This window comes from Ambystoma mexicanum, chromosome 11 (genome assembly GCF_040938575.1).
Source record: "Ambystoma mexicanum isolate Mex_15411 chromosome 11, UKY_AmexF1_1, whole genome shotgun sequence".
Lineage (NCBI taxonomy): Eukaryota > Metazoa > Chordata > Amphibia > Caudata > Ambystomatidae > Ambystoma > Ambystoma mexicanum.
Genome location: NC_090934.1, coordinates 98,847,761 through 98,872,344, shown reverse-complemented (window position 1 = coordinate 98,872,344; position 24,584 = coordinate 98,847,761). Strand labels below are relative to the sequence as shown.

General features: G+C 47.3%; 1 protein-coding gene across 3 annotated transcripts in view; it reads right to left on the bottom strand.

The window, feature by feature from the left end:
- THRAP3 (thyroid hormone receptor associated protein 3) overlaps nucleotides 1-24,584 on the bottom strand; it is a 422,162-nt gene that overhangs the window by 118,115 nt on the left and 279,463 nt on the right. For all 3 annotated transcript variants that reach the window (XM_069622622.1, XM_069622623.1, XM_069622624.1), the window contains one exon: nucleotides 4,307-4,388. In XM_069622622.1, coding sequence (XP_069478723.1) covers nucleotides 4,307-4,388 — 82 coding nt within the window. The remainder of the gene's footprint in view (nucleotides 1-4,306; nucleotides 4,389-24,584) is intronic.

Below are 24,584 nucleotides of genomic sequence, written 5' to 3'. Positions count from 1 at the left end.
TTTTGTGGATGTGTGGTCGAATGCAAGTGTGGCAGAGCTTTGCAGTGGCAACGCTCAATTGAGAAAATCTAAGCTGGGACCACTAAAGGCAGGCGAGGAAAAAAGCAATGCGGCGAGACCCAAAACAGCAAACCCACACTTGGAAAACTCGGGGGAAGCAAAATACCTGTGCTGGACTAAGAGCCAAGCCAGACCCATGGGCTCTGCTCTACCTATGAAAAGCTGCAACTGATGTCCTGAACTGTGGTTCTAACACAAGCCTGGATTTTTTGCGTGTTCTGAATGGTACAGACTGCTATTTCATAATGACCCCGTATCCAAGGACTCACTAACTGTACAACTGAGAGGTGCCATGAAAAAAACATAAGCCTTAGATTAGGGGTACCCAAAAATGTACCTTTTGTTTTCCTACAGCATTGAATGGTCTAGTTAATTCTGTTTACAGGAAGTGGTGGCAGCAAATCTCCATGGTCCGAAGCCAAAAGCACTGGGCAGTCCTTGTTGAATTAAGGAGTCAGACTACTTGGCACAGAGCCCTTGGAGGTTCTCTTGCATTAATTGCCCTGAAGGAGGCATGCAACTAAACCTTGATCCCATGTTTGAAGGGACATTTTTGTGCCCACAAATGGTGCTAGCTACTCTGTGCCCAGGAAGCCGGAGGCAAAACGCAGGGTTTGCATTCGGTTTCCAGTGTTGGCACAAGACCAGAAAAACTTGACCTAAAAGGTGTAGGTAACTTGGAGAAATCCTGAAGCATGGCGAATCAACCTGAACCCAAAACAGCCTGTGCATGATCTGCTGGGAATAGTATAAAAAAAATTTAAAAAGGGAAAAAAGGAAACTGCATGAATCACCCTACCCAAGCCATCTCTGGTGACCAGAAGCGTTCCTCCCCATGACCCAGTGGAAGCGGCTGCGTTGGAAGCCTCAAATACTACTCTGCTCCCAGTGGAGGCTGCCCTGCTTTCTGCAAACACAAAGGAAGGAGCACTGCACAAGTGGGGGCGAGTAGCTGGATTGTGCAACCTACAGCTACAAAAAAGATTTTCAAGAAACAGTCAACTTAGACGGTTGCTCAGAGGAAACCCACGTTTCACTGACCTCCATTACTTGGCAACACTCAGCACTGCCTGGCTACTGAAACTGCATTGGCTGCAGGAAATTTGCAAGATCAGATTACGTTAGTCTATGACCCAATACAACCGCTTTAAAGACCTGCTTTCTGGGGGGCATTTACTTTACCAACAGCTTATTTGCAGGTCTGGAAACAGACACTGGTGATCTATACCTTCCAAAACCATTCCCAGTCTTTGACCACTTTAATAACCACATGGTTACCCAATCCAATTGCACAGCTGGATTGATTCCTAGGGCAGCAGTTTATTCCCTGTAGATTGAGCCTGACCCCTGGAGACTAAAACCTAATATGGTCACCCATGAGCATGAAGATGTGTGACCCTAACTTGGAAGGGACATTAAGACACTAAAATAATCTTTTTACAAAGATACTTACCTGTAACACTGCATTTCCTTTTCTTTGCACACCAAACTCAGATCTACACCTTTAGCAATATATTGTGCCCATTCCTTTATTGTGCGTTCAAAGTGGTGTGCGGAACAGTAACACCCAGCTCCCATCCTCACAATTTAACCATGGATGCTCAACCACATTAGCGTCTTGTAGTCGGGTGGACTACAGGGTAACCATGTTGCCTAGCTGTGGGTCTCAACTATCACAGAGCAGAGGAATCTTTCAAACAATGGCAGCCGTGCCTCCTCATTCAAGCCTTCATCGATTATATGCAATTCTTTATTTGGACAGCTTTGTTGTAGTCGGCCCTTTACAGTTCTTTGCAGGTATCCAGACATTGCTGATCTTCTGCATGTATCGAATGGGTGTTAGAGCACATAAACCTAGCCTTCAAGTGAGCAGTATAACAGAGCGGTGTGAGGACATCAATAGGCTATCACAACATGGATGTAATTAGATGCAGATTGAGGGTACACTTGGAAATTCAAGGGACCTGGGGATACAGAGGATTGCAGGTAGGGGATGTGAAGCCCATTTCCCATTTGTTACTAGATATGCAGCTATTCTCTAATGCAAGAGCTGTATTCCTGCAAGTTACACTGAACCTAAATGCACTGGAATCCTAATGCCTACTTCAGCAATTCCGTTAGTTCAGAGGGAAAAGCAAATATATGTTTTTAATTATGCCCCTCCCAGAAAATCCCCTAGGGCAGCAAGCCATTAAGCAACTCTTGGCAAGTGTCACCATCATCTGTTCCGATAGGACTTCCAAGGGAGAAATCCTTTAATGCCTACTAAGGAATTGACCTTATGGGCTATGTCTGGAACACAGGGTGCCAGTTTTCCTAATACAGGCCCGGTGTGGAACATACAACAAGCCACCCTTCTACAGAAAAAACAGTAGGGTTTCCAGCATCTTTTGAGACTTCTGGCATCCCGAATATTAATCATTGCCAAAAGCAAAGCAAGATGCATCGGGCAAGCAAGGATGCACATTTCTTGGTGGGCTCTCCCATCTCTAAGGCAGCCACAGCAGGCCATGACCAACTTCCCAATTTGGCTGGGAAGCCACCTTCGAGGATCTGAAAATCTAGGATTTACTGCCACTTCAGGACAGCAGGTTGTGTCAAATGCCACCTTAGCAGCACTAAAATCTTTTCTTCCTGCCTTTTAAGACCCAGAGGTATTAGTGCTGCTAAACAGGACAATGGTCTACAAAAACCAGCTGGGTGCCATGAATTGTGCTCCTTTGTTTAACAGAAATCTGAGTAAGTAGTAAATCAAAGCATTTCCCAGCAGGAACACAGGTACTGAGTAAACACTGATCTGACTATCAATTTCCAACAGGGGGAGGCAAGCGTCCAATTTGTCCAAACTCCCTGACATTTCAGACAAAAGATACTCACAGCTGGGACTACTGTCCTTCATTCAGTTTCTCAATGCGAACTTAGTGATTGGATGATGATTTCAACTCTTCCAATTTAGTTCAACATAGGATGGTGTTAAAGGAATGGGGGAAGCCAAGGGAGAGAATGGATACAGTGCATACACAGTGGCTTAACCTTCGAAAATCTTTGTTCCCACAAGTAGGGTGCAGGGGACAAAGAAAGTCTCTAGATTAACTGGTGAATCAGTTTGGTTTGTGGGAGCCTCTAGTCCATTAGGGTGGGGTCCGCAGAGCCTGGATAATCGGGGCATGCATCTCCCCCAGATGGTTTATAACCAACAGAATGGTTTAGTAGCAAATCCCTCAGGCAATGAGTAAAGGGGTAAGGCTGGAAAAACTTAACAGCTCCAATTCAAGCGCAGGCTCACTACTGTGGTTTCAGACAGATTAAAGTGGACCCAAACTAAAAGTCAACCTCCCTAAAGCCTTCCTACAACTTTAGGGCCATTGAAAGAACTGGATTTGTGACAAATTAACTTTCAAACAATAGACTCCTTGGGGATGGTTATGATTTTACACAGGACTAGACCCACATTTTTAAAATGGTGGGCTTTAGACGCGATGGGCTGTGCTACAATTCATCTGAGCAACATCGACTGAAGGCCATTCGCAAAAAGGACTACCACCTAGGACAAAAATGAAGCCGCTATATTTTGCTAAATAAATATGCATTGTTATTCTTGAACTTTAAATGATTAAAATACATTTGTGATTGCCATGAGTGGCAAATCTAGAGGGGTACATGAAAAAATGTGTTAAGACTGCATGCTTTTAATCTACATTTCAAACTGCACATTAAGTAGCAACTGTAAACAAATGATTCAAAAATAACATTCAACATTTCTACCCATTTGGATAAAGACGCTTATAGTTAAATTAGACTGCAGCACAAAATATGGCTAGGTGTTACACATCTATGCAGCAGTTAACTACTTTGGCTTTAGATATTTACTTTAACAAGCCTCCTTTCTTACATGCATGGCGTTTGCAAACATGGCTTGTAACAATGCATGTATACAATTGATGTAATACTTACAAGCAGAAACAACAACCACAACAAGCTTCTTCTCGCATCAAGGTCACTTGTGTTCCAAAAATCCTTTTTTTTCAAGCTCAACTCAATTGACTTTTTTGGGGTCATTTTTACCATATTCTAACCACTTCACAAAGGTTGTGTTGATATATTTAATAAAAATTATACCCATTGTAGGCCATTTTTAGAAATATGCACATCCTTAAAAGAAAAACACAAACTTAAGTCGAGAGCAAGAAAAGCAACACGTGTTCAAAGATCAACCCAATGCACTTCATTTTCCAAAACATTTTACCTTGTGGCTGGATTCTTTGGAGGCCTTTCCTTCCTCATGAGAAAATCCTTTTCTAAATGCAGTCGGGGAAATATCAATCCTCCTGAAAAAATATCAAACAAAAGTCATGTCACAAATGAACCTCACTTTTATGCATGGTTGAGATTAGGTGGTGTAGGGGCAGCATACAGTTACGAGACAATCCAAAAACCAACTCGCACATTCAAGAATTGACAAAATTCAGGTTGCGAGAGCTGCAAGAGAACATTGGCTCAACTACTCTGCAAATGATCACTACCTACAATTACAATCTGAAGGCACAATGCACACTACCTATGGCAAGCCCATGTTACACAGCAAAATAAGGGGATACCTGAAAGGTTTATAATTCATCTTAAATCTCAGGCTTCTCCTTTTAGCTACTCCTCACGATGCCACTTAGGCTGAAACATGTCGGGGGATGCTTGTGGTCTTGTGCAGAAGGGACAACTAGCATTTTGGGCTGTACTACCCCTTAAGGGGTGGGACCGAGCCCGATTTGCATATGGTCTCCCCTTCAGTAATGGCTTGGCAGGCGAAACATTGGTTTGGAAGGTTGCCCAGAGCTGCGCGAGAGGTTTAGATTACTTCTAAACCTTCAAGCCATCACCTTTAGTTTTGCTTAAGCCCATGTTAAACAGGACAGATTTGAAGAAATTAACTGTAGGTTAAACAGTTTACTTCAGGAAGGAAAGAAAAAAAGTAATCTGCCCAAGACCACAAGGGATGCATAGGAGCATGAGGGACGCCAAGGACTCAATCTTGAAACTTTATTGACTGCTATACACCTTAAAGCAAGACTCTACCCCCATTTGACCATGGATTCCCCATTGAGTCCTTGAACCATCGGGCGGCATCCTCCACAATTTGCTGGGGCTCCACATGAGCAGAGAATTTCTCATCCAAAGACTGGGCTACCGGTGGACAAGGAACTCAATCTGCCATTGCGTGCCATTGCGTGCTGCTCTCCACTCTGGCCTTCTCTTTGAAGGGACACCCTGCTTCAGGGTGCCGACGCCCCCTGTCCTGGTGAAGAGTTGACTGATGCTGAAACATGGGAGTATGCCCCAACGCGCTGCATGCGTAACCAGAAGTCTACTCCACTGCTGCTACATATGCTGGTCCATTCATCTGATATTTCCTAAAATAAATGCTCTTTCGTTGATCGTGAAGTACTAACCACAAATCTACAACCAGACTTGCACGGATACTAGTCAGAACATCAGAATCAACTTGTGCACCTGCACCCCTGGGTTACCATCAAAGCCGCTACTAATTGTGGTGCTTGGACCTGCTGTTTATCCACTGTTGGGCATCTGGCCAGTCGCATATCTTTTTTGCTGGCACTTTTAAATAACTCAATGGTGGAGCCAAGGCTTTCAATTCTTCAGTGGGGTCCTATGGACTCCCCAGCAGGGTATACAAGAAAAAATACAAATTCAAAGAGTACTATAGCGACGCCCAACAAGGCTAAACTAGTATTGCGCCTCCCCGGCTTGTTCGTAGATCTCTTGCTGCCAGATCACCACTTTGGTCCCATGTATTTCTGCTTTGCTCACTGTGTACTCCCCTCCCCCCTGTGGTTTGTAAGCACTCCATTGCTTCACAAAGCTACGCCAATGTTCAATTAACACCATAATCGGTTACTATGGGCAGAAGTGGCTAAACTCCATAAACTTTTTTAAAGTGTAATTCACCAGTGACACAAGGTACAACATTCCAAAAAGGGACTTGCACGAAACTTTGTGGGACAGCAAGTTGATTTTTAATGCTGTGTTTAACATTTAACAACCCCCAAGGTTTATAACATAGTAATAATATCTCCAGCCCTACAGAGAAGGGGTGAATCGGACACTTTTACTCCCTAAAAATAGGCAAATATGCCCAGAAAATAAAAGTGGGGAGTATAAGTAGTTTAAAAAAAATAGGAAACAGACAGAACCTTCTGCCCCTTCTTTCACCCACACAGCTCAATGGATAGGTTTGGACCAGTAGTGCATGTAGACCCACAGTAAGAAACCATTACTGGCTGGTGGGAAAAAGGAAACATCTTTTCGTGTGCACGAATAACTAGTTGCAGAGAAATTCTTACAAACATTTCCACATACGCTTAATTGCAAGGGTTTTGTTCTGAATTTGCACAACTTAACTACGTTTTCTTTCCAGTGAAGGAACAGGTTACTTACCTGTAACTGTTCTCCAGCATGGGTCTGGCATGGATTCACATGCTCATGAATATTCCCCGTCAGGCCGGGAATCCTCGGTATTCCCCGTCAGGCCGGGTATAGAAAAAAATCAGTATCAGTTTAGTTTCAGATCCGTCTTTCTTAGTAGTAACCAATCACTGGTCTCTGGGTTATACTGCCCCCAGCCAATGACTGCCCTCTCCCTAAGCCCCGCCTCTGGCAGCCATCCTCATATTTGGTAGCACATAAAGTGGCAGTATGACCAAGTGAAGAGCCGCAGAGGGGTAGGCGGGAGGGTTCGCATGTGAATCCATGCCAGACCCATGCTGGAGAACAGTTACAGGTAAGTAACTTGTTCCTTCTCCAGCATGGGGTCTGGCATGGATTCACATGCTCATGAATAAGAGAATACATAGCAGTACACACATGCACAACCACGGGAGGTGGCAACAGGCTCAACATTAAGCAATACAACAACTCAACATTAAGCATCTCTTACCTCCTCACCAGGCTCACCTTAGGCAAACAGGTTGCGCAGCACTGCTTGGCCGACCCTGGACTCCTCCCTGGAGTCCCGATCGACGCAGTAGAATCTTGTGAAGGTGTGCGTCGACCTCCATGTTGCAGCCCTGCAGATGTCTAGCAGGGGCACACCAGACAGGAACGTCGTGGTAGCAGCGATCGCTCTGGTCGAATGGGCTCTCGGACGGCCGGGCAGCGGTCGGTTTGCCAACCGGTGACAGTGCATGATGCAGCCGGAGAGCCATCTGGAAATGGAAGTCTTTGAGAGAGCCTTCCCTTGATTCACAGTCCCAAAGTTCACAAACAGCTGTGACGTCTTCCGAAAACTCTTCGTGCGGTCCACGTAGAACTTCAGCGCTCTAGCTACATCCAGCAAGTGCAAAGTCCTCTCGGCCGGCGACGGGAAGAAAACTCATGAAAAGTCAAGTATGGAGGCTTGCAAGATAGGGCGTGGATCTCTCCCACTCGTCGTGCGGAGGTGATGGCCACGAGGAAAGCGGTCTTCCATGACAGGAACTTCAGAGGCGCCGAATGCATAGGCTCAAATGCCCCCCCCCCTCCCTCCATGAGCCTGGTCAATAGTCCCTTCATGAATTCTTTCACCAGGCGATGAGACCACAAGGACGCCTGTCCCGTAGTCCTGGTATATCGGGAGATTGCAGCCAGATGTATTTTGATGGAGGCGTGAGCCAGTCCAGCTTTGGCCAGTGACAGTAGGTACGGCAGTACTTGAGGGGCCGTAATCCGCAGAGGGTTAATCTTCTGTGCACGGCACCAGACGGAGAACCTCTTCCATTTATGTCCGTAGCACGAGAGTTGAGGACGCCCTGGCCTTTGCAAGAACCTCTCTGCAGTCGGCCAGGATGTCGCACCCTCCAAACTCTAGTGCTGCAGGAGCCAGGCCTGCAAGTTCACCAACACCGGGTTGTGGTGAAGAATGGTGCCTCCTTCTTTGGAGAGAAGGTGTGCGTCCGGTGGCAGCTTGACTGGTGTGGACTTTGACAAGTCCAGAAGGTCCGGGAACCATATCTGTCTCGGCCACGCCGGTGCGACGAGGATCCTGCACCGGGACCTCTTGAGCTGGTTGATGAGCCGGAGCAGCAACGGCAGCGGAGGGAATGCATAAAGAAATAGGCCCTCCCAGGGGAATGAGAAAGCATTGCCCATGCTCCTCGGCTGGGGGAACCTGCTGGCAAACCTCCGGCACTTGGAATTCGTCGCCGTCGCGAAGAGATCGATTTGGGGTTCGCCCCATCGTCGGAAGAGTCGATCCACTTGATCCTGGCGTAGTTCCCACTCGTGGCACGAGCGCAGCTCCCTGCAGAGTTAGTCGCCGATTGTGTTTTTTATTCCTGCCCGATTAAGAGGCACCAGAAACATCCGTTGGGCGACGGCCCAAGGCCACAGATCCTGGGCTTCCTTGGATAGGGCCAGGGACCTGGTTCCGCCCTGCTTCCGGATGTAGAACATCGTGGTGGTGTTGTCTAAAGATCCTCACCACCTTGCCCTCGAGGGACGGGAGAAAGGACCCGAGGGCCCAGAACACTGCGCGGAGCTCCAAAAAGATGGAGTGACTTCTCCTCCGGGAGCCAAAGGCCTCTCTCGTGAAGATCTCCCGAGTGTGCCCCCCAACCTTCCAGGGAGGAGTCTGTCGTCACCGTCACCTGGTGAGCTGGGATCTGAAAGTCCGTGCCCGATGGGAGTGGGTACCCCACCACCGGAACGTATCGGAGAGGGATCTGGTCCTCTAAGCTGCCTGTCGACTGGACCCAGCGGGCGTCGAACTCTTGTAAGGGGCGCATCCGAAGCCTGCAAAGGCGCACCAGATAAATGCAGGAGGACATCATCCCGAGGAGGGACTTGATAGATCTTACCCTGGCCATGTCCGTGGCCAGCAGACGCTGCACCTTGCCCAGAATGGTCCTGGTCCTTTCCTCCGACGGCGAGGCCAGCTGCGCCACTGTCGAGCTTGGCTCCCAGAAACAGGGCGACCTGTGACGGAACCAGGTGGGATTTTGGAAAGCTGGAGAATCCCAGGTCCATGAGCAGCTGGACGGTCTTTGCAGCGTGCTCCACGGCAAGCTCCCTCGTCCTTGCCCGGATGAGCAAGTCGTCCAAGTAGGGGTAGACGTCGATCCCCTGTAGGCGCAGCCGTGCCGCCACCGGTGCAAGGCACTTGTCGGCACCCAGGGTGTTCACCTTCAATCTGAACGGGAGGGCCTTGAACTGGTAGTGCCGCCCTTGGACCACGAACCGGAGGAACTTTCGGTGTCTTTTTAGAATGGGGATGTGGAAGTACGCATCCTCCAAGTCCAACGACGACAGGAAATCACCCTCCTCCAGCTGTCCCAGCGCGTGCTGGAGGGTGACCATATGGAACTTCTGCACCTTGATGTACTTGTTCAGTCGTCGTAGGTCCAGGATGGGGCGCCATCCTCCTGTCTTCTTTTTTACGAGAAAGTACCTTGAGTAAACTCCGGAGCCCCAAAGCCTCTTTGGGATGAACTCGATGGCACCCTTCTTGAGCATCGCCCTTACTTCCAACAGTAGTTGAGGGACGTGATTTTCCTTCCTGGCCACGGGTGGAACACGAGGGCACTTCTTCTGAAACTCGAGGGCATGTCCTTGGGCCACGGCGTCCAGCACCCAACGGTCGGTGGAGATGTACTCCCACACGCTGACAAACCTCGCCAGCCGGCCTCCCACCGGGGTGCTTCGGCGGGGGCCCCGACCCCACGGTCGGTTCAATCTTGTTTGGAGGCCGCCTTGCCTCCTTGACCTCCCTGTCGACGGGCACCACCTGGCTTGCCGCGTCCCCTGTAGGCTTCCTGGGACTAAGATCTTGCTGCTTGGCGGTTCGTGGAGGAGCCACTGCCGGATCCCTTGGAGGCACCTCGTCTGCCTCCGGAGCTCCGAAAGGACGGCTGTCGTCGTTGGAGCACTCCCAGTGCCCAGGCAGTCTGTGTCTTGATGGCCTGAAGGGACTCATCAACCGCCTTCCCAAACAGGTTGTTCCCGTCGAAGGGCATGTCCAAAACCTTGGCTTGTACGTCCTGGCGGAAATCCGTGGCCTCGAGCCATCCTCGTCGTCTCAAGCAAACGCCGTTGCCCAACTTACGGAAACCGGTGTCGGCGATGTCCGTTGCCACCGTGATGGCGTGGTCTGAAGCAATCTCACCCTCCTGTAGGATTTCAAGGGCCTCAGCCCTTTTGGTGTCCGGAAGGAAGTCTAACAGAGGGGTGATTTTGAACCACAACTCAGTCGTAGCGGGCTACGATAGCCAAGGCGTTGGCCGCCTTGATAGTTGTCGCTGCGGCTGAGATGATCCGTCGTCCCATCGTGTCCAACTTCCTGCCCTCGCCGTCCGGCGGGGAAGTTTATGTCGAGGCCGATTTCCACCAAATCTGGGGCAGTGTCGGGGACCCGGTACTTCTTCTCGTACTGATCCCTCTTTGCCCGCGCCGTGGCAGGGTTCTTGAGAAGGGCGAGCCCCTCATCCCAGAGGTCATCAAGAAGCGGTACGGCGAGGACCGTCTTCCTTTTAGCCTCGCGCCGTTGGTAAAGGATCCCTTCTTTTTTCTTCTCTTCTGGGCAGAGCTGGAAAAGCTCGGATGCCCTGGAAATCATGGCATTAAAGGATCCAATCTCGTCGGGCGGGGACGCCCGAGCAGGGGGCGACAGGGGGACACGTCCAGTCGTCGCCTTAGTCGTCATCTGCACCTGTCGTAGCCGTGTCCATGCCTGCAACATCCCCGTGGGTAGTAGACCATGGGGGGAAGGCAGAGCAGGCCGCAGAGGTGGGAGAGGTGGCGTAGGATGCGGCGTCCTCTTATGCGGTGGACTTTCCGAAGGTCCTGGCTCCGGTTCCACATCGGGTCTGGCTCAGGTAACTCCGTTGGGGGAAGGGGCAACCTTGTCCTTATCTCCGAGCATAAGGACTGAATCGCTGACAAAATGGCCACCGAAGTGTCCTGCGCCGCCGGAAACGACAGGCGCGAGGGCTCTTGAGGAGCCTGGTCGGCGACACCGTCGCTCTCGTCGTCGCCCTCGTCGGGATCCCTCCTGATGGGCTGGGCCTCTTCCACGACTTCGATGAGCTCTTCTTCAGAGGTCGTGTCTGTATCCACGATGGCCACCAGCCCCTCCCCCCACCTTTTCCAACGAGGACTTCGTGGGGGTCTTCTCAATGGGCCTGAAAGACGACTCCCTCCGGGGTGGCAGGGAGACTCTGGGTCCTGAGGGCGCCTCCACTGGTGTAGCCTCCACAGGCTGAGCCAGGGCGACATCCTCAATCGAGGTCTTAGCAGGGTGAATCAAGGCCATTGCCACCTTCTGGAAGCCTGGGGCCTTCACCTTGGGGGGGAAGGGTCCGAGCCTTGCTCCCCCTCTGCCGGAATCTTCGAGATCGACCGGGGCCTCTCCAGAAGCTTCGCCGGGTTCTCGGACTTCCTCTTACCCGAGCCAGAGCTTTGGCTTGTGGTTCATGGCGCTGGGGAGGATGCGCCCTGCCTGGCAGCCAAGGAGCCCGACCGTTCGGCGCTCCCAGTGCCCGCGGACTCGCGGTGCTTAGCCTTTTGTTGGGTCCCAGTTGCCAGGGCGCCCTCACAGGACTTAGAAGACCGCTCTGACTTTCTTCTCGCCCGACTGGTTCTTCCCTTCCAGCCAGTTGGCGAGACAGAGGTTGCGATCCTTCATGGTCCGCTCCGACATGTTCCCACAAAAACGCACAGTCCTTCTCCGTGTGCGTCTTCCCTCATGGAGACAGTAGAGGCATAACGAATGCTCGTCCTCCTTGAAAACATTCTGAAGCTGGCATCCAGGGCAGGTCCTGAACAGCTTCCTGGGCGTCGAGCTTCCCTTCTCCTGGGCCATGTCCGGGGTAGGCCTCGGAACTTCTGGAATCCTCCAAAAGCGTAACTCGACGAAAACTTTACCCTTGAGGGCCGTAGAAAACTCTGAAACAGATCCCCGTTGATCGGATGTAGAAACGGTGTAGCTTGAGGCTCCATTTCACCGAAAAATGAGAAAAAAACTCCTGAAAAAGCGCGAAAACGCAGCAAAAGCTCGAGAGCTACAGCACGAGGACTCCCAACACTTGAACGTGCGGTAAAAATCCGAGGATGGCTGCCAGAGGCGGGGCTTAGGGAAAGGGCAGTCATTGGCTGGGGGCAGTATGACCCAGAGACCAGTGATTGGTTACTACTAAGACAGATCAGAAACGAAACTGCTACTGATTTTTTTCTATACCCAGGATTCCCGGCCTGACGACGGGGAATATTCATGAGCATGTGAATCCATGCCAGACTCCATGCTGGAGAATATATATTTACAAAAACATTTGTTTTCTAGTTAAAACATCTAATTCATTTATAAATGAATTGAGAATTGGATTTACATTTCTACTTCCTAAATAAAGTTTTACTCCCAACTTTAATAGGGAGTAAAGCTATACACATACCTCAGTGAAATTGTAGCTCTTAATTTTCTTTTATTGTGCATTTGGTTAAATAATTACAACCTTAAGCAGTCATTAATCAACAGTGAGAAAATATAAATACAATATAACTGACAATTGTATCCTTGTTATAATGTAAAGCGCTTTGGCGTAAAGCCCTATATAAACACAAAATAAATATAATAAAACCAACATTCATATTAAAACGTAAAGATGTAGAAACGAACTTACTGATACGATTACTATGCTTATCACATTTCTAAATTGATTTATCATGGTAATTCATAATTCAAACAACAACATCTATCTTGTTTTGTGCCCTTGTCCACACAATGCACTGCATTGTCACCACAGAACAAGCCCCTGTAAGTGTGTTTTCAAAATTTCTCCCCCTGCATGTTCTTCATATCTTGCACAAATGAATTGTACCCCTATGATATTGCTCAGTCATGTTAAGACTGCGTTAAGATAGGTCTGACCGATTCCATCATTGTCTTGCATATCCTACACAATCTCATGTCACTGGGCCCTGCGTATTCATGGGGGTAGTATATTGAAACAGAACTCACAAATCTATATAGTTCTTTGCTGCCGAGCTTTGTTACATAAGTGCAGGGTTTGTTGTGCGAAAAACCCAGTCTGTTATACTCCGAGCAATTGCATTTCTGATGCTTGTATCTGCTTAGAGTCACATGCTTTGCATAGGCCAACATCTAGTGGAAGTTGCAGAGTATTGCACATGAAGCTTTCAAAGTTCAAAAAGGGACGCTGACAGGACGTGACTAATACAATTCCTAGTGTGGTGTACCCATGATCCCTCACGCGTTGAGGGACCTCAGATTGTGTAAGCATGAGGTGTGAAAGATCTATGCTCCTTTCCTAGGAGCCTTCTACTCCAAGTGGGAAATTGTAGCTCTTAATTTTCTTTTATTGTGCATTTGGTTAAATAATTACAACCTTAAGCAGTCATTAATCAACAGTGAGAAAATATAAATACAATATAACTGACCATTGTATCCTTGTTATAATGTAAAGCGCTTTGGCGTAAAGCCCTATATAAACACAAAATAAATATAATAAAACCAACATTCATATTAAAACGTAAAGATGTAGAAACGAACTTACTGATACGATTACTATGCTTATCACATTTCTAAATTGATTTATCATGGTAATTCATAATTCAAACAACAACATCTATCTTGTTTTGTGCCCTTGTCCACACAATGCACTGCATTGTCACCACAGAACAAGCCCCTGTAAGTGTGTTTTCAAAATTTCTCTCCCTGCATGTTCTTCATATCTTGCACAAATGAATTGTACCCCTATGATATTGCTCAGTCATGTTAAGACTGCGTTAAGATAGGTCTGACCGATTCCATCATTGTCTTGCATATCCTACACAATCTCATGTCACTGGGCCCTGCGTATTCATGGGGGTAGTATATTGAAACAGAACTCACAAATCTATATAGTTCTTTGCTGCCGAGCTTTGTTACATAAGTGCAGGGTTTGTTGTGCGAAAAACCCAGTCTGTTATACTCCGAGCAATTGCATTTCTGATGCTTGTATCTGCTTAGAGTCACATGCTTTGCATAGGCCAACATCTAGTGGAAGTTGCAGAGTATTGCACATGAAGCTTTCAAAGTTCAAAAAGGGACGCTGACAGGACGTGACTAATACAATTCCTAGTGTGGTGTACCCATGATCCCTCACGCGTTGAGGGACCTCAGATTGTGTAAGCATGAGGTGTGAAAGATCTATGCTCCTTTCCTAGGAGCCTTCTACTCCAAGTGGGAAGGAAGGCAAAGCGCATGTGAACCAAAGCAGATAAAAGCATCAGAAAAAGGATTACGGAGAGTTATGTATCCATCTGCTTATAATATCATGCTTTGCATAGATTAGAAAGAAATACTAGTAGAAGGGAGGTGGGTTGTTAGAAGTTAGCGCTGCAAAGATGTTTCAGGACCACTTGCCCCACCTGTGTATCATCCCTAGAACATGTGTCCAGACAGTAATGTTGGGTGAAGGTGTGTGCTGAACTCCAGTGGCAGCCTTGCAAATGGCATCTAGAGGCACGTCTGCTATGAAGGAGTTGCCCCAGTTCGAGGACTGTGCTCTGGGCTTAAAAAGCAATGTTCTCTTGGCAAGAGTAACAGATTTGTATGTCCCTTCGGGGCACAATTCCTGTTTTTATAGATCTAATTTGGATTACTTACCTTTCTGTAGTCCTTGTACTAATCATCTCTGTGGCTTGTATCTGCTGAGAATCTCATGCTATGGATAGCCAGCCAGTAGTTGGAATACAGAGTATTAATGCTTGCTTTTGAATTTAAAAAAAAATGACATTTCCTACACCACCCCTAGTCTCCATGCTCCTGCATGGTTCCTAGTGATAGTTTTGAGAATAAAAATGTGTCGAAAAAATAAAGAATTTTTTTTGAATGGGGCCCCCCCCCCCAACCCGTTTTTTTATCCCTGAACACCCATTTCAGTAAAAAAAAAAAAAACCTTTACCTACAAAATGTTTGAAACTTGTCATTTGAAACTATGTTTTTGAAACAATGCCTGGATAACCTACACACATAAAAGTCCTCAGATTATTTTTCAATCGAGATATGTGAACAGGAATGCTCGTTTAACTGTGCCCTTTGCTCCCTTACAGGAAGGGTGGGTGGATGCATGAGATTCTAAGTAGATACAAGCCAGAGAAAGACAAATATGGGCGGTTATGGAGAATTTTAATTTCTGTACCAATTCCCTTAAACTTGGAGACAGCCAGGTCTTTTGCTTGACTCTGCGCTTTTTAATTTTTACTTGAGAATGGGACATTCGCCCCACTCATGTTTTTTCTGATTAGGATGTTTAGTGAGAGAAACGGTCTGGTAAACTCCATGGGCATCTGCTTTTTGCATTGTGACAGCACATTTTGTGCAGTGCCACTGAGAAGTCCTTAGGACTTCTCAATGTTTAAATACATTGAGAAGTCCTTAGGACTTCTCAATGTTTAAATACATTTTCTTACTGTTCCCAAGAATAGTAAGATGACTTGTCACTTACCTTTTTTTGTGGGTCCAGCACACCACCTTATATGGGGTGCTGGGGGTTACATAGTAATAACTGTATCCACCTTCTCAACATTTTGTCACCAACTAAAATGGGTGGTTGCATCGGTTTCCTTTTTACTATCTTGGTGCCATGTATTTGCAGGCTGATTGCTCAGCTGCAGTACAGCACCCAAGGGTGATTATTTTCCCAAAATGGCCTCATCTTTTTTTCACCATTTGTCAGTTCCTTCTGGGCTTTTACTCTGTTTGAATTGGGTTGGAGTCCTTTGAGCGTTTTGCCTTTGGCTGGCTTCAGCCCTGAAGCCCGTCCAGGTTTCAGTGGGTGTCGAAAGGCAGAGGGAAGGTCCCGAAACTTCCTGTCCTTTGTCTCTAGGTGTGCCTGACAAACCAGTTCCGATTGGCCGGCTGGCAACCAATCGAGGACAACAGACGAAGATGTGAAGATAAGCCAGCAGCACCCTCCCGGACCGCAAAGTGTACGTGTTAAGTGCGTTAGGTGGGAAGGGTTTTACTGGACAGCATGGGACTTTGAATTTGACGCTCCACCTTGCAATAGTTGAGTTAGTGGCTGGATCTCGTTTGTGTCTTGCCATTGAAGAAATAAAATTGTCTGATAACAACCCCTCACCCCGCAGAGTTAATTTGTTTTGTTGAGGTAGTTTATACCTACCGTTAGTATGTCAAGTGTATGTAGTACCCTTTCCCCTTTGTTTTGGAAGGGGGTAGTTTTATGGACCGATTGACATGGAATATTGCACTTTAAGCCACTGTGTGACAAATGGTTCAGACAAAGAATACTTCTATTTCACTTTTTCTTCAGGATGTAATTGCATTTAGGAATGCCCCCTTGTAAGAAAGGTGCTTCTAGAAGGTGAATGCATAGATGGGTACAAAAGGAGGACTCTTAAGTTTGTGAACACAATGTTAATATACTAGCCTTGCGGCGGAAGCACTACTGGCGGGTAAATACTTTGAACTCCTTCCATTAAAGAAAAATTCCAGCTTTCACCAAGACACTGTTGAGGTGTAGTGTATGCTGATAAAAGCAGCTAACTGCACAGTGTGGTAAAGACTAGTCCGAGTCCAGTAGCGTAGAAAGGTACGCAAAAAATGTTAGTTGGAGAACAGTCAAAGGAACTGATGTTATTTTTGGGACACCATATGACAAAGTAACCTTTGAACCACGTGCAGTCTGTTAGTACGGTTTGTCTCAACCGTTTATCCTAGTCACAGAGATCACTGATTTATGACAATTAGAACAGCAACTTCTATTTGCCGTGCAGACAAGTTAGCTCGTTATGGTGTCTGACCACCCTAATTTTCTAAAGTTTGTTTTCCAATCTTATTTATTCTTGGTCTTAGACGACAGAACTTCAAGTGAGCTGTTTACATTTTAGCAGCCACAATATGCATCAGGTGGCTAAACAAACAAATCACTGAAAATACTCAATTAATCAAGCTTTTAATATGCATCATTAGTGAAATAGTCTTTCAATCATACAACCAGATTAATACAAGATTATAGACCCAAAACAGGTATAAAAAAACGCTGCACAGCACTAGTGAAATCAAATGACAGTGCTGAGTAATAACCAAGCTACTCACCATAGTCATTACCTTACTCCTAGTCCATTTCCTCCATACTTATGGGAAATTCTGTCCTGTGGGATGGGACTGGAGCACTTTTGTAAAAAAAGCATCAAATTGAGAATGTGTCCTTTACGCGGTGTACCGCATGCGGCCGTAACCCCACCCTCCTTAGCTCTGCCCCACAGTCCTTTTCCATCGCCAGGTCGGAGACCATTTAAGCAATAATAAAGGATACTTTAGAGGTGCCGGCGGCAGGCGTATGGAGGAAAGGGGACTATGAGTAAGGTAGTCACTGCGGTATCTAACATACTCCTACGTCCCGTCCCCTTTGCTCCATACTTATGGGAGATTACCAAGCACTCCTTACAGAATAACGGGTGGATAGAACACCTTTAATGAAAGGTTTTGAGAACATCTCGCCCGAACTGAGCATCAGCCCTGGTGCTCTGGTCTAAGCAGTAATGTTTCACAAAAGCTGGTGGGAAAGCCCACATAGCTGCTTTGGCAACAGTTTGATGCGTTTGCCTCCTACCTATTGGTTGCTCTGTAATGAGGGGAAAGCACAAGCTTTCATGTTGACCCACAAGCTGTAAAGGGGACCACCGCTGGCGTGCCCCATTGCTGGAAAAGTTGGAGGATATTGCTGTTCATCTCACTCGTAACCGATGCCGACTGGTGCCTTAATTAAACTGCGGTCACATTGAGGTGACCCGGGATGTGTGGAGCCTAGAGCCAAACAATATACTGGATGGCTCAGCCCAAATTTGCATGACAAGATCCACAAGGAGAGGAGAGTGCGTCGCCCTGCTTGTTGATGTAAAACCTCACTTTAAAGGGAGGTATTCAAAAAGGTAGCTGTGGCCCGCAGAGGTTGGGCCGCCATTATCCCACACCAGGGGTGAACTGCGTCACAGGAGCAGGTGAAGCAATAGTCTCCCCAGGGGAGTCGGGGGCCTTGCGGGCCAACCTAGCCTTGAACAAGGAACCTCGGCAGAGCTGGTACTGGAAGGTCCGTGACCACCTTCCTTCGCCCCCTCAACAAAACTGGTATCGCCACGCGCAAGGACAGGATTAGGGATATACCTTACAGCCAGGACCCTCGATGAGGGACTCAATTCTGTTGGGGGCCGATTTAGCCCCAAGCAGGGGAACCTCAGGTTTAACCCTTGTCTTATAGCAGCCTTGAGCCAAGACTCTTTACAGTTGGCTCCATATGGAGAAGCCTCAGGGCGAACCCTGGTATCCAAAGATTAGCCCCAAAAGGGGAACCTTGGAAGAAGATATGGTATTGGGAGACCACTGTGGGGCCCCTCAGTAGTTTCTAGTGCATCTCGCTGAGCCGAGACCAAGAGCTCCAAGTCAGAATGTGCACTTACGCATCCTGCAAGACCACCACACATTCAATCGCCCTACCAAAGAGGGGACGTTATTTGGCAATAGCGAGAGAAACTTTAATTTCTCTCGGAAAGAAAGATCGAAGATCGTGCGCTGGGCAGCCTGGTTGAGCACTGTGAAAGGACAGCAGTACTAGCCCCTCCCTAGCTCCATGAGTGGAACAGTGTCGGAAGAGAGGTTTGAAGGGTGAGGGTAGGAGGAAAGGGCAAGCGAAAACCCGCTAGATGGACAAACCCAACCAGATTTCAGTGATGGTTTGCCACGCCTCCAAAGGAGCACAGATTCGTCATCCCACGGAAGTGTAGTGTAACAAAAAATATCATTTGGTTATTTGTCGGCAGGGAGATTATCTGTCCCTGTAGAGGCGGCTGCGCACAACGACCCTGAACCCCCCCCTGATCCTAGAGAAGGACTGTGTCTGAGACCCTAAACTGTGTACAAAGGGCCTTCGGTGAAGCTCTCGCCAGGACCAACAAACTGGACCCTGTTGTCCACATAGCGTGAAAAAAAACTGCTCGGCCCCAAAGGAAAAGCTCCCAGCACCAGTCAACATGAAAGTTGGTGTAAGGGAGGTATTCAAAATGGCTGCCATTTAGGAGGCTGGGCTGCCATTAAATCAACACCTGAAGAGAACTGCGTCACATGAGAAATGAGGCAACTGTCCCATCAGAGGAGTCAGGGACTTAAGAAACAGTTCGCCTAGAAACAAAGATCCTCGGCCGAGCCGGTGCTGGCAAATCTAGAATGTTTAGTGGACTTTCTAGGAACTGACCAAGAATTACCCTCCCATGAAGGAACCTCGGCAGAATGCCTGCTGTGATCACCTTTACCCCCTTGACAGAATTGGTACCACCACACCCCGAGCGTGGGACGGTTGAGTAATGTATCCTACCGCCAGGACCCTTCGAGGATCCCTCAACTCAGTCGATACTGTATTTGGAGGATCCTTGGGTTTTAACTCAGGGCATATAGCTCCCTCAAGAGGGGGCCGCGAGCCGTGGCTCGGTGTGACGAGCAACAGAAATGGAGACCTCAGTGCGAACCCCGGTATCCAGAGCCAAAGACGAACTGAGCAGAATGTTAACACCCAAATGGTGACCCTCAGAACATTCTGTCGAGCCTATTAGGCAGGAAGTGAGGGAGGGTCCAAGCACCAGACGTTGCGAATGTAGGTGTAAGGAAGGTATGGCGGCGCAGGTTGGGCCGCCATTTTGTCACCACCTGAAGAGAAATGTCATATGCATAGCGGAGGCAATTGCCTCCTCAGGAGTGTCAGGGGCTTTAGCCTTACAAGTAATCTCGGCAGATCCGGTACTGGGTGGTCTCGGATGCTTAGTCGCCATCTTCGAACCAGTCTCAAAATTAGCCTCCAACGGAGGAACCTCGGACAAGCCGGTACCAGAGGGAATGCGGTCCATGAAACCCCCTCTTTGCCCTCGCAACAGAACCGGTACCACCACAACCCTGAGCATGGGACGGTTGAGGACAATACCTCATCGACAAGACCCTCAGAGAAGGCCTCTCAGATCTGTCGATAGACTTTAGCCTCGACAAGAGGAACCTCTGGTTTCAACCTTGTTACAGCGAGGAAAGCTCCAGAAACAGACCTCAGGGTGAATCCTGGTATCCAGCACCCAGTCGAACTGGGCTTAACTTTAGCACCGTGATGGTGAATGTCGGAACAATGTCCGGTACTGGCAGGTCAGTCGGAACCCTCAGCGGAATCTCCGGTACGCCCGTCAGGCCCTTGAGGCACCTCAGGGGAAACCCTGGTGACAGAGCAACAAGAAAGGCTCTTAAAGTACTCCCTCATTGGGTCAGAGTGCCTAAGTCTCTGAAACATCCCGAAAAAGGCATCCTCTGATGAAGAGGCTGCTAGGAAGCGAGATTGTATGCGGTAGTGGCATCCGAGCACGCCAGTCATAGGAAGGGCGGAACGGATTCACACTGTCGTGTGGAAATGGTTGTCCACCGAAAAGATTCCCAGCACCCACCGTCGATAGCGTTGGTGTGAGGGAAGAATCCAAAATGGCCACCGTAGACCACGCCAGAAGGGACGCCATTTTGTGAACATCTGAGGAGAACTGCGTCACATATGTAGATGAGGCAGTTGACTCCACAGACTGTCAGGTGACTTGACTGAAATTTTAGCCTGGACACATGGGCCTTCGATGTTTACTGGACATTCTGTCCCTTGAATAGCCCAATGACGGTAACAGAGGAGTTCTGGTCGACGACCTGTGCCCCCTCAACAAAACAGTTGACTCCGCGAATGCAGGAAAGTTTAGGAATCCACCTCACAGACAAGGTGTTAACAAGCCTCTCAGTTCTGTTGTGTTGGTACACCTTAGCCTCGTTAAGAGGAACCTCGAAACAGATTCCGATCTTAATAGCTCCCCCGAGAGGGGCCTTGGTTTGGTACAGAAAGCCTCTACAGAGGCCTCAAGGCACACCCTGGTGTCTGTGTGGGAAGCTCCTGACAAGGAGACCTCGGAGCAAACTCCGGTAACCAACGCCTCAGCACGACTATGCTGGCTATAAGCACCTGATGGGTGAACATCAGATTGTGATCCGGTATAGGCAGGCCCCTCGCGGAAACCCTCTGAAAACCCTGGTATGCCTATTAGGCCTGCGAGGCACCTCAGGCAATACCCTCGTACAGTGAGCAAAAAGCATGTGCTGCGAACTCATCTTAGAACAGGTTATCATGCCATGTTCTTTCTGGAGAGGAGCGCCAGCTACCTTTTTTTGATGTGGCTGTACACTGGTAACCTGGGATGCTATACCATGAGCTAGTGGTTGGCATGCGTTTGAAATTACCGTTGGCTAGAATGTTACAGGATCGCCTCTTTCAAAAAGGCTATTGTCCTGCTTGAAAAAGCAGGAAAGAAAACAAGTCATCCACAGCTTTGCCAAAGTATTCCCCAACAGGCATGTGTAGAAGTTTGGCCTGCTTTTCTAGGCTGAACTATGAACCCCACTTGCCTCTTGATAACTGGCTTCAACAATAAGCCTTCCTGATTTCAGCAGCATCTTTGGAATGTGTTACCACTGCAAGGACCGTTTTTCCTCATTTATAACCTTAACGCTTGTTGTAATTGTTCCGGTAAGTCTTTATGGAATTCTTCCATTTCTTCCCATTGTCTCTAGCCAGAAGCACTGTGGCATTTTCTATTCTGGCCTGGCATACACAAGTGGCGGATGCTTTCCTCCAGAGAGCACAGAATTGCATACGTCTGGTGGGAATTCATGAATTGAAAATGGCAAGAGGTAGTAACCACTAGGGAATCGGGACACCAGTCTGTAAAATGGGTCTGCAGGCTTATATTTTTCTCAACCCTTGAATTGACTGGTTTAGTTAGTACCATATAGTACCATATTAATTAAGGGCTAACTTTTAATAAAGGCACATTCTGGACTACTGGCTTTTGTATTGTATTCATTTGTGTCATTGCCAAATGTTTATGCTGCAATACGTAAGATTAAACACGAATTGTCTGAACAAGGATGTTACTGGTGCTTCTACAGATCGGTATAGAAATTGAAAGTTTTCAGAATTTAAATCCGGATCTGAATAATCCTCTTGTAGACTACCTTAACCGGAGTCTCTTGCACCCTAGACCTTTTAAAAAGGGCCACTTTCTGAAGAGCTCTCCTGTTTTATGGGATGTTTCTTTAATATCCATAAAGGATATTACCATATTCATGGTTTGAGATGCTGGTTTTGTCCATGCACTTGTAGAAGGGTAGATTTGGTTCCTCTTACAAGTCTTAATCTACTAATCCTTTCCTTAGCATTGCCTTTATTAAGTTGCATTATCCTTCAGTAACTTTTTGGGGGTGTTGGTGATGTTTACACGCATGTTTGGCTCAACTCTTTGGAGGAGTTTAACTCTGCTCCGACACAGATTTAACACTGCACGTGTAACTTCGTTTCGGCGCCGAATAGGACAAGCATTTCAGTGATTTTGTAGTTGTAATTTAAACGCTCTCCTTCAGTCACACCTCTTTATGTTTAATATGTTCAGCCTTTGAGTCACCAGGTGCAGTTTCCATAGCAACACTTTAGGTCCACCCTTTGGAGCTGGGGACCAACTACACGGAAACGGACGTTTCCTCCGTGGTTCAGCGTCTTGGAATTTTTCAAAGCAGATACTTACCTCCTCTGCTTCGAAGTCAACTGCTGCAGTGTGCGACTTGTCCGATTCTTGCGACTGCACTGGATACACAACCACATACTTTGTTCTGACCTTTTGTATTTTTGGCTTGAAAAGTTTGCAAGCCTTACATTTATCCTCCGATACCTCGGGGAGACTTATTGCACACCTGGTGCACATCTACCCAGAGAAATGTGCGACTAAAAGAGTGGCAACATTTAATCTGCATTCTCAATCAGCCCTGAAGTGAGGGTGCTAGGATTCTTAGAGATTGGGAGCATGTGAAGGCATTCCAATATACCGGTTTCGTTTTAGAAATTCTTATATAGCAGTACATAATTACACAACCACGGGAGATGGCAAGGCTCAGGTTCTAGGAGGAACATGCATTACTTGCGCACATTCTAAAGCCGAGTGGGTCTACATCAACCCGCGAGCATACCAAGATAATTGTCATAGTAGGGACACGTGATTTGAGCTCATTGAGACACTAGGGAGCCCAAACAGTCCTGTGTAACCTTGGAATCTAACCTGCTACGGTACATTAAATCTTTGCACGAGGGCAGCAGGCGCGGGGCGCCATGACCACCAGGTCTGTTGCCCTCGCACCCTGCATGCCCAGTCATGCCAAATCACCCTATTTGCCTACCCCTGTTGGGCCGAACTCACCACGTTGAGTTGTGGGCTCAATCACAATCAGGCAGACAAATATAGCTACATAGCATTCAATTTATAGGCATGCATTGAAACTTCAGCAGATTTAGACTGAGTCCTAGCACGGCTTACGGGCTGTGAATTACCACAGGATATATTAAGTTAAGAGGTAGGGGCTGATACTCTGGTATATCAAGACAGTCTTATATTAACCATGTAACATTAGGTTCACAGAAGTGTCTGTCATTAGTGTTCAACTATTACACACAGGTGTACCTGCTTCACTAAACTATTGCGGGAATTAACAGACATGGTCCTACAAACGACTGACAATGTTGTCAAATTGCAAGACTCCAAGAAGTCAATGGATCGAGAACTTGATTCTCCATTTTGGTAATGCCTAATCTTCATTTTTATAGAGTATTACGCAAGCAAACGTCAATTTGCCCACACACAGATGGTGGAACGGCAGACCGCCACATAAACAGAGCGTCAGCAAGCCGGCTCTGAAGACAATCCTACACTTTACAGGTAAGAACTCGTGCAATCATGGATTTCAGTGCCCGTATTTCATTATCAGTATGTGTGGCAGCACTACGTGATCCTGTAATTCGCACCTCACGATATTTAGCCGTAGTAAATGTTGGCGGCAACGTGATTTTACCTTACACGAGCTATGGAGTTAACACATGCTGTCTTTACTCAAGGGTAGCATCGGATGTACCACTTATTCTAGTTACATGAATATATGTGAGTACTTCAATTAAACAAGATGGCGCTCTTAAACATCACTTCGTTTGCCACGTTACTTCTTAGCATCTGCATCCATCATCCTAGTGTCCCCTGAGCTTGTGACAGCTAATCTTTCAGCTACACCCCCGCCCAGCAGGTTCTCTCCACGAGGCGGGTGAGTTCCAGCATTCTACGGTTTGTAATATTTACAAGGTTACACATTACCAATGTGTTTTGAATTTGTCCCCATGTAGTAAAGTATGGAAACATGTATTGGACCTCATTGTTACGGTGCAGGTTCTATGTTTGATATAAAATAAACAGCAACACATGTAAACAGGTCAGTACACATTTTGACTTTCTTCACTACACTACTTTTAAATAGGAAGTTGCTCTTATGATTCATGTCACCAAGTACATTTACCTCTTGTATCATTTAGCCTCAAATGCCCTGAAGATGGACACAGATTATGAAACGTGTTAGCCGTAGATTAACAATA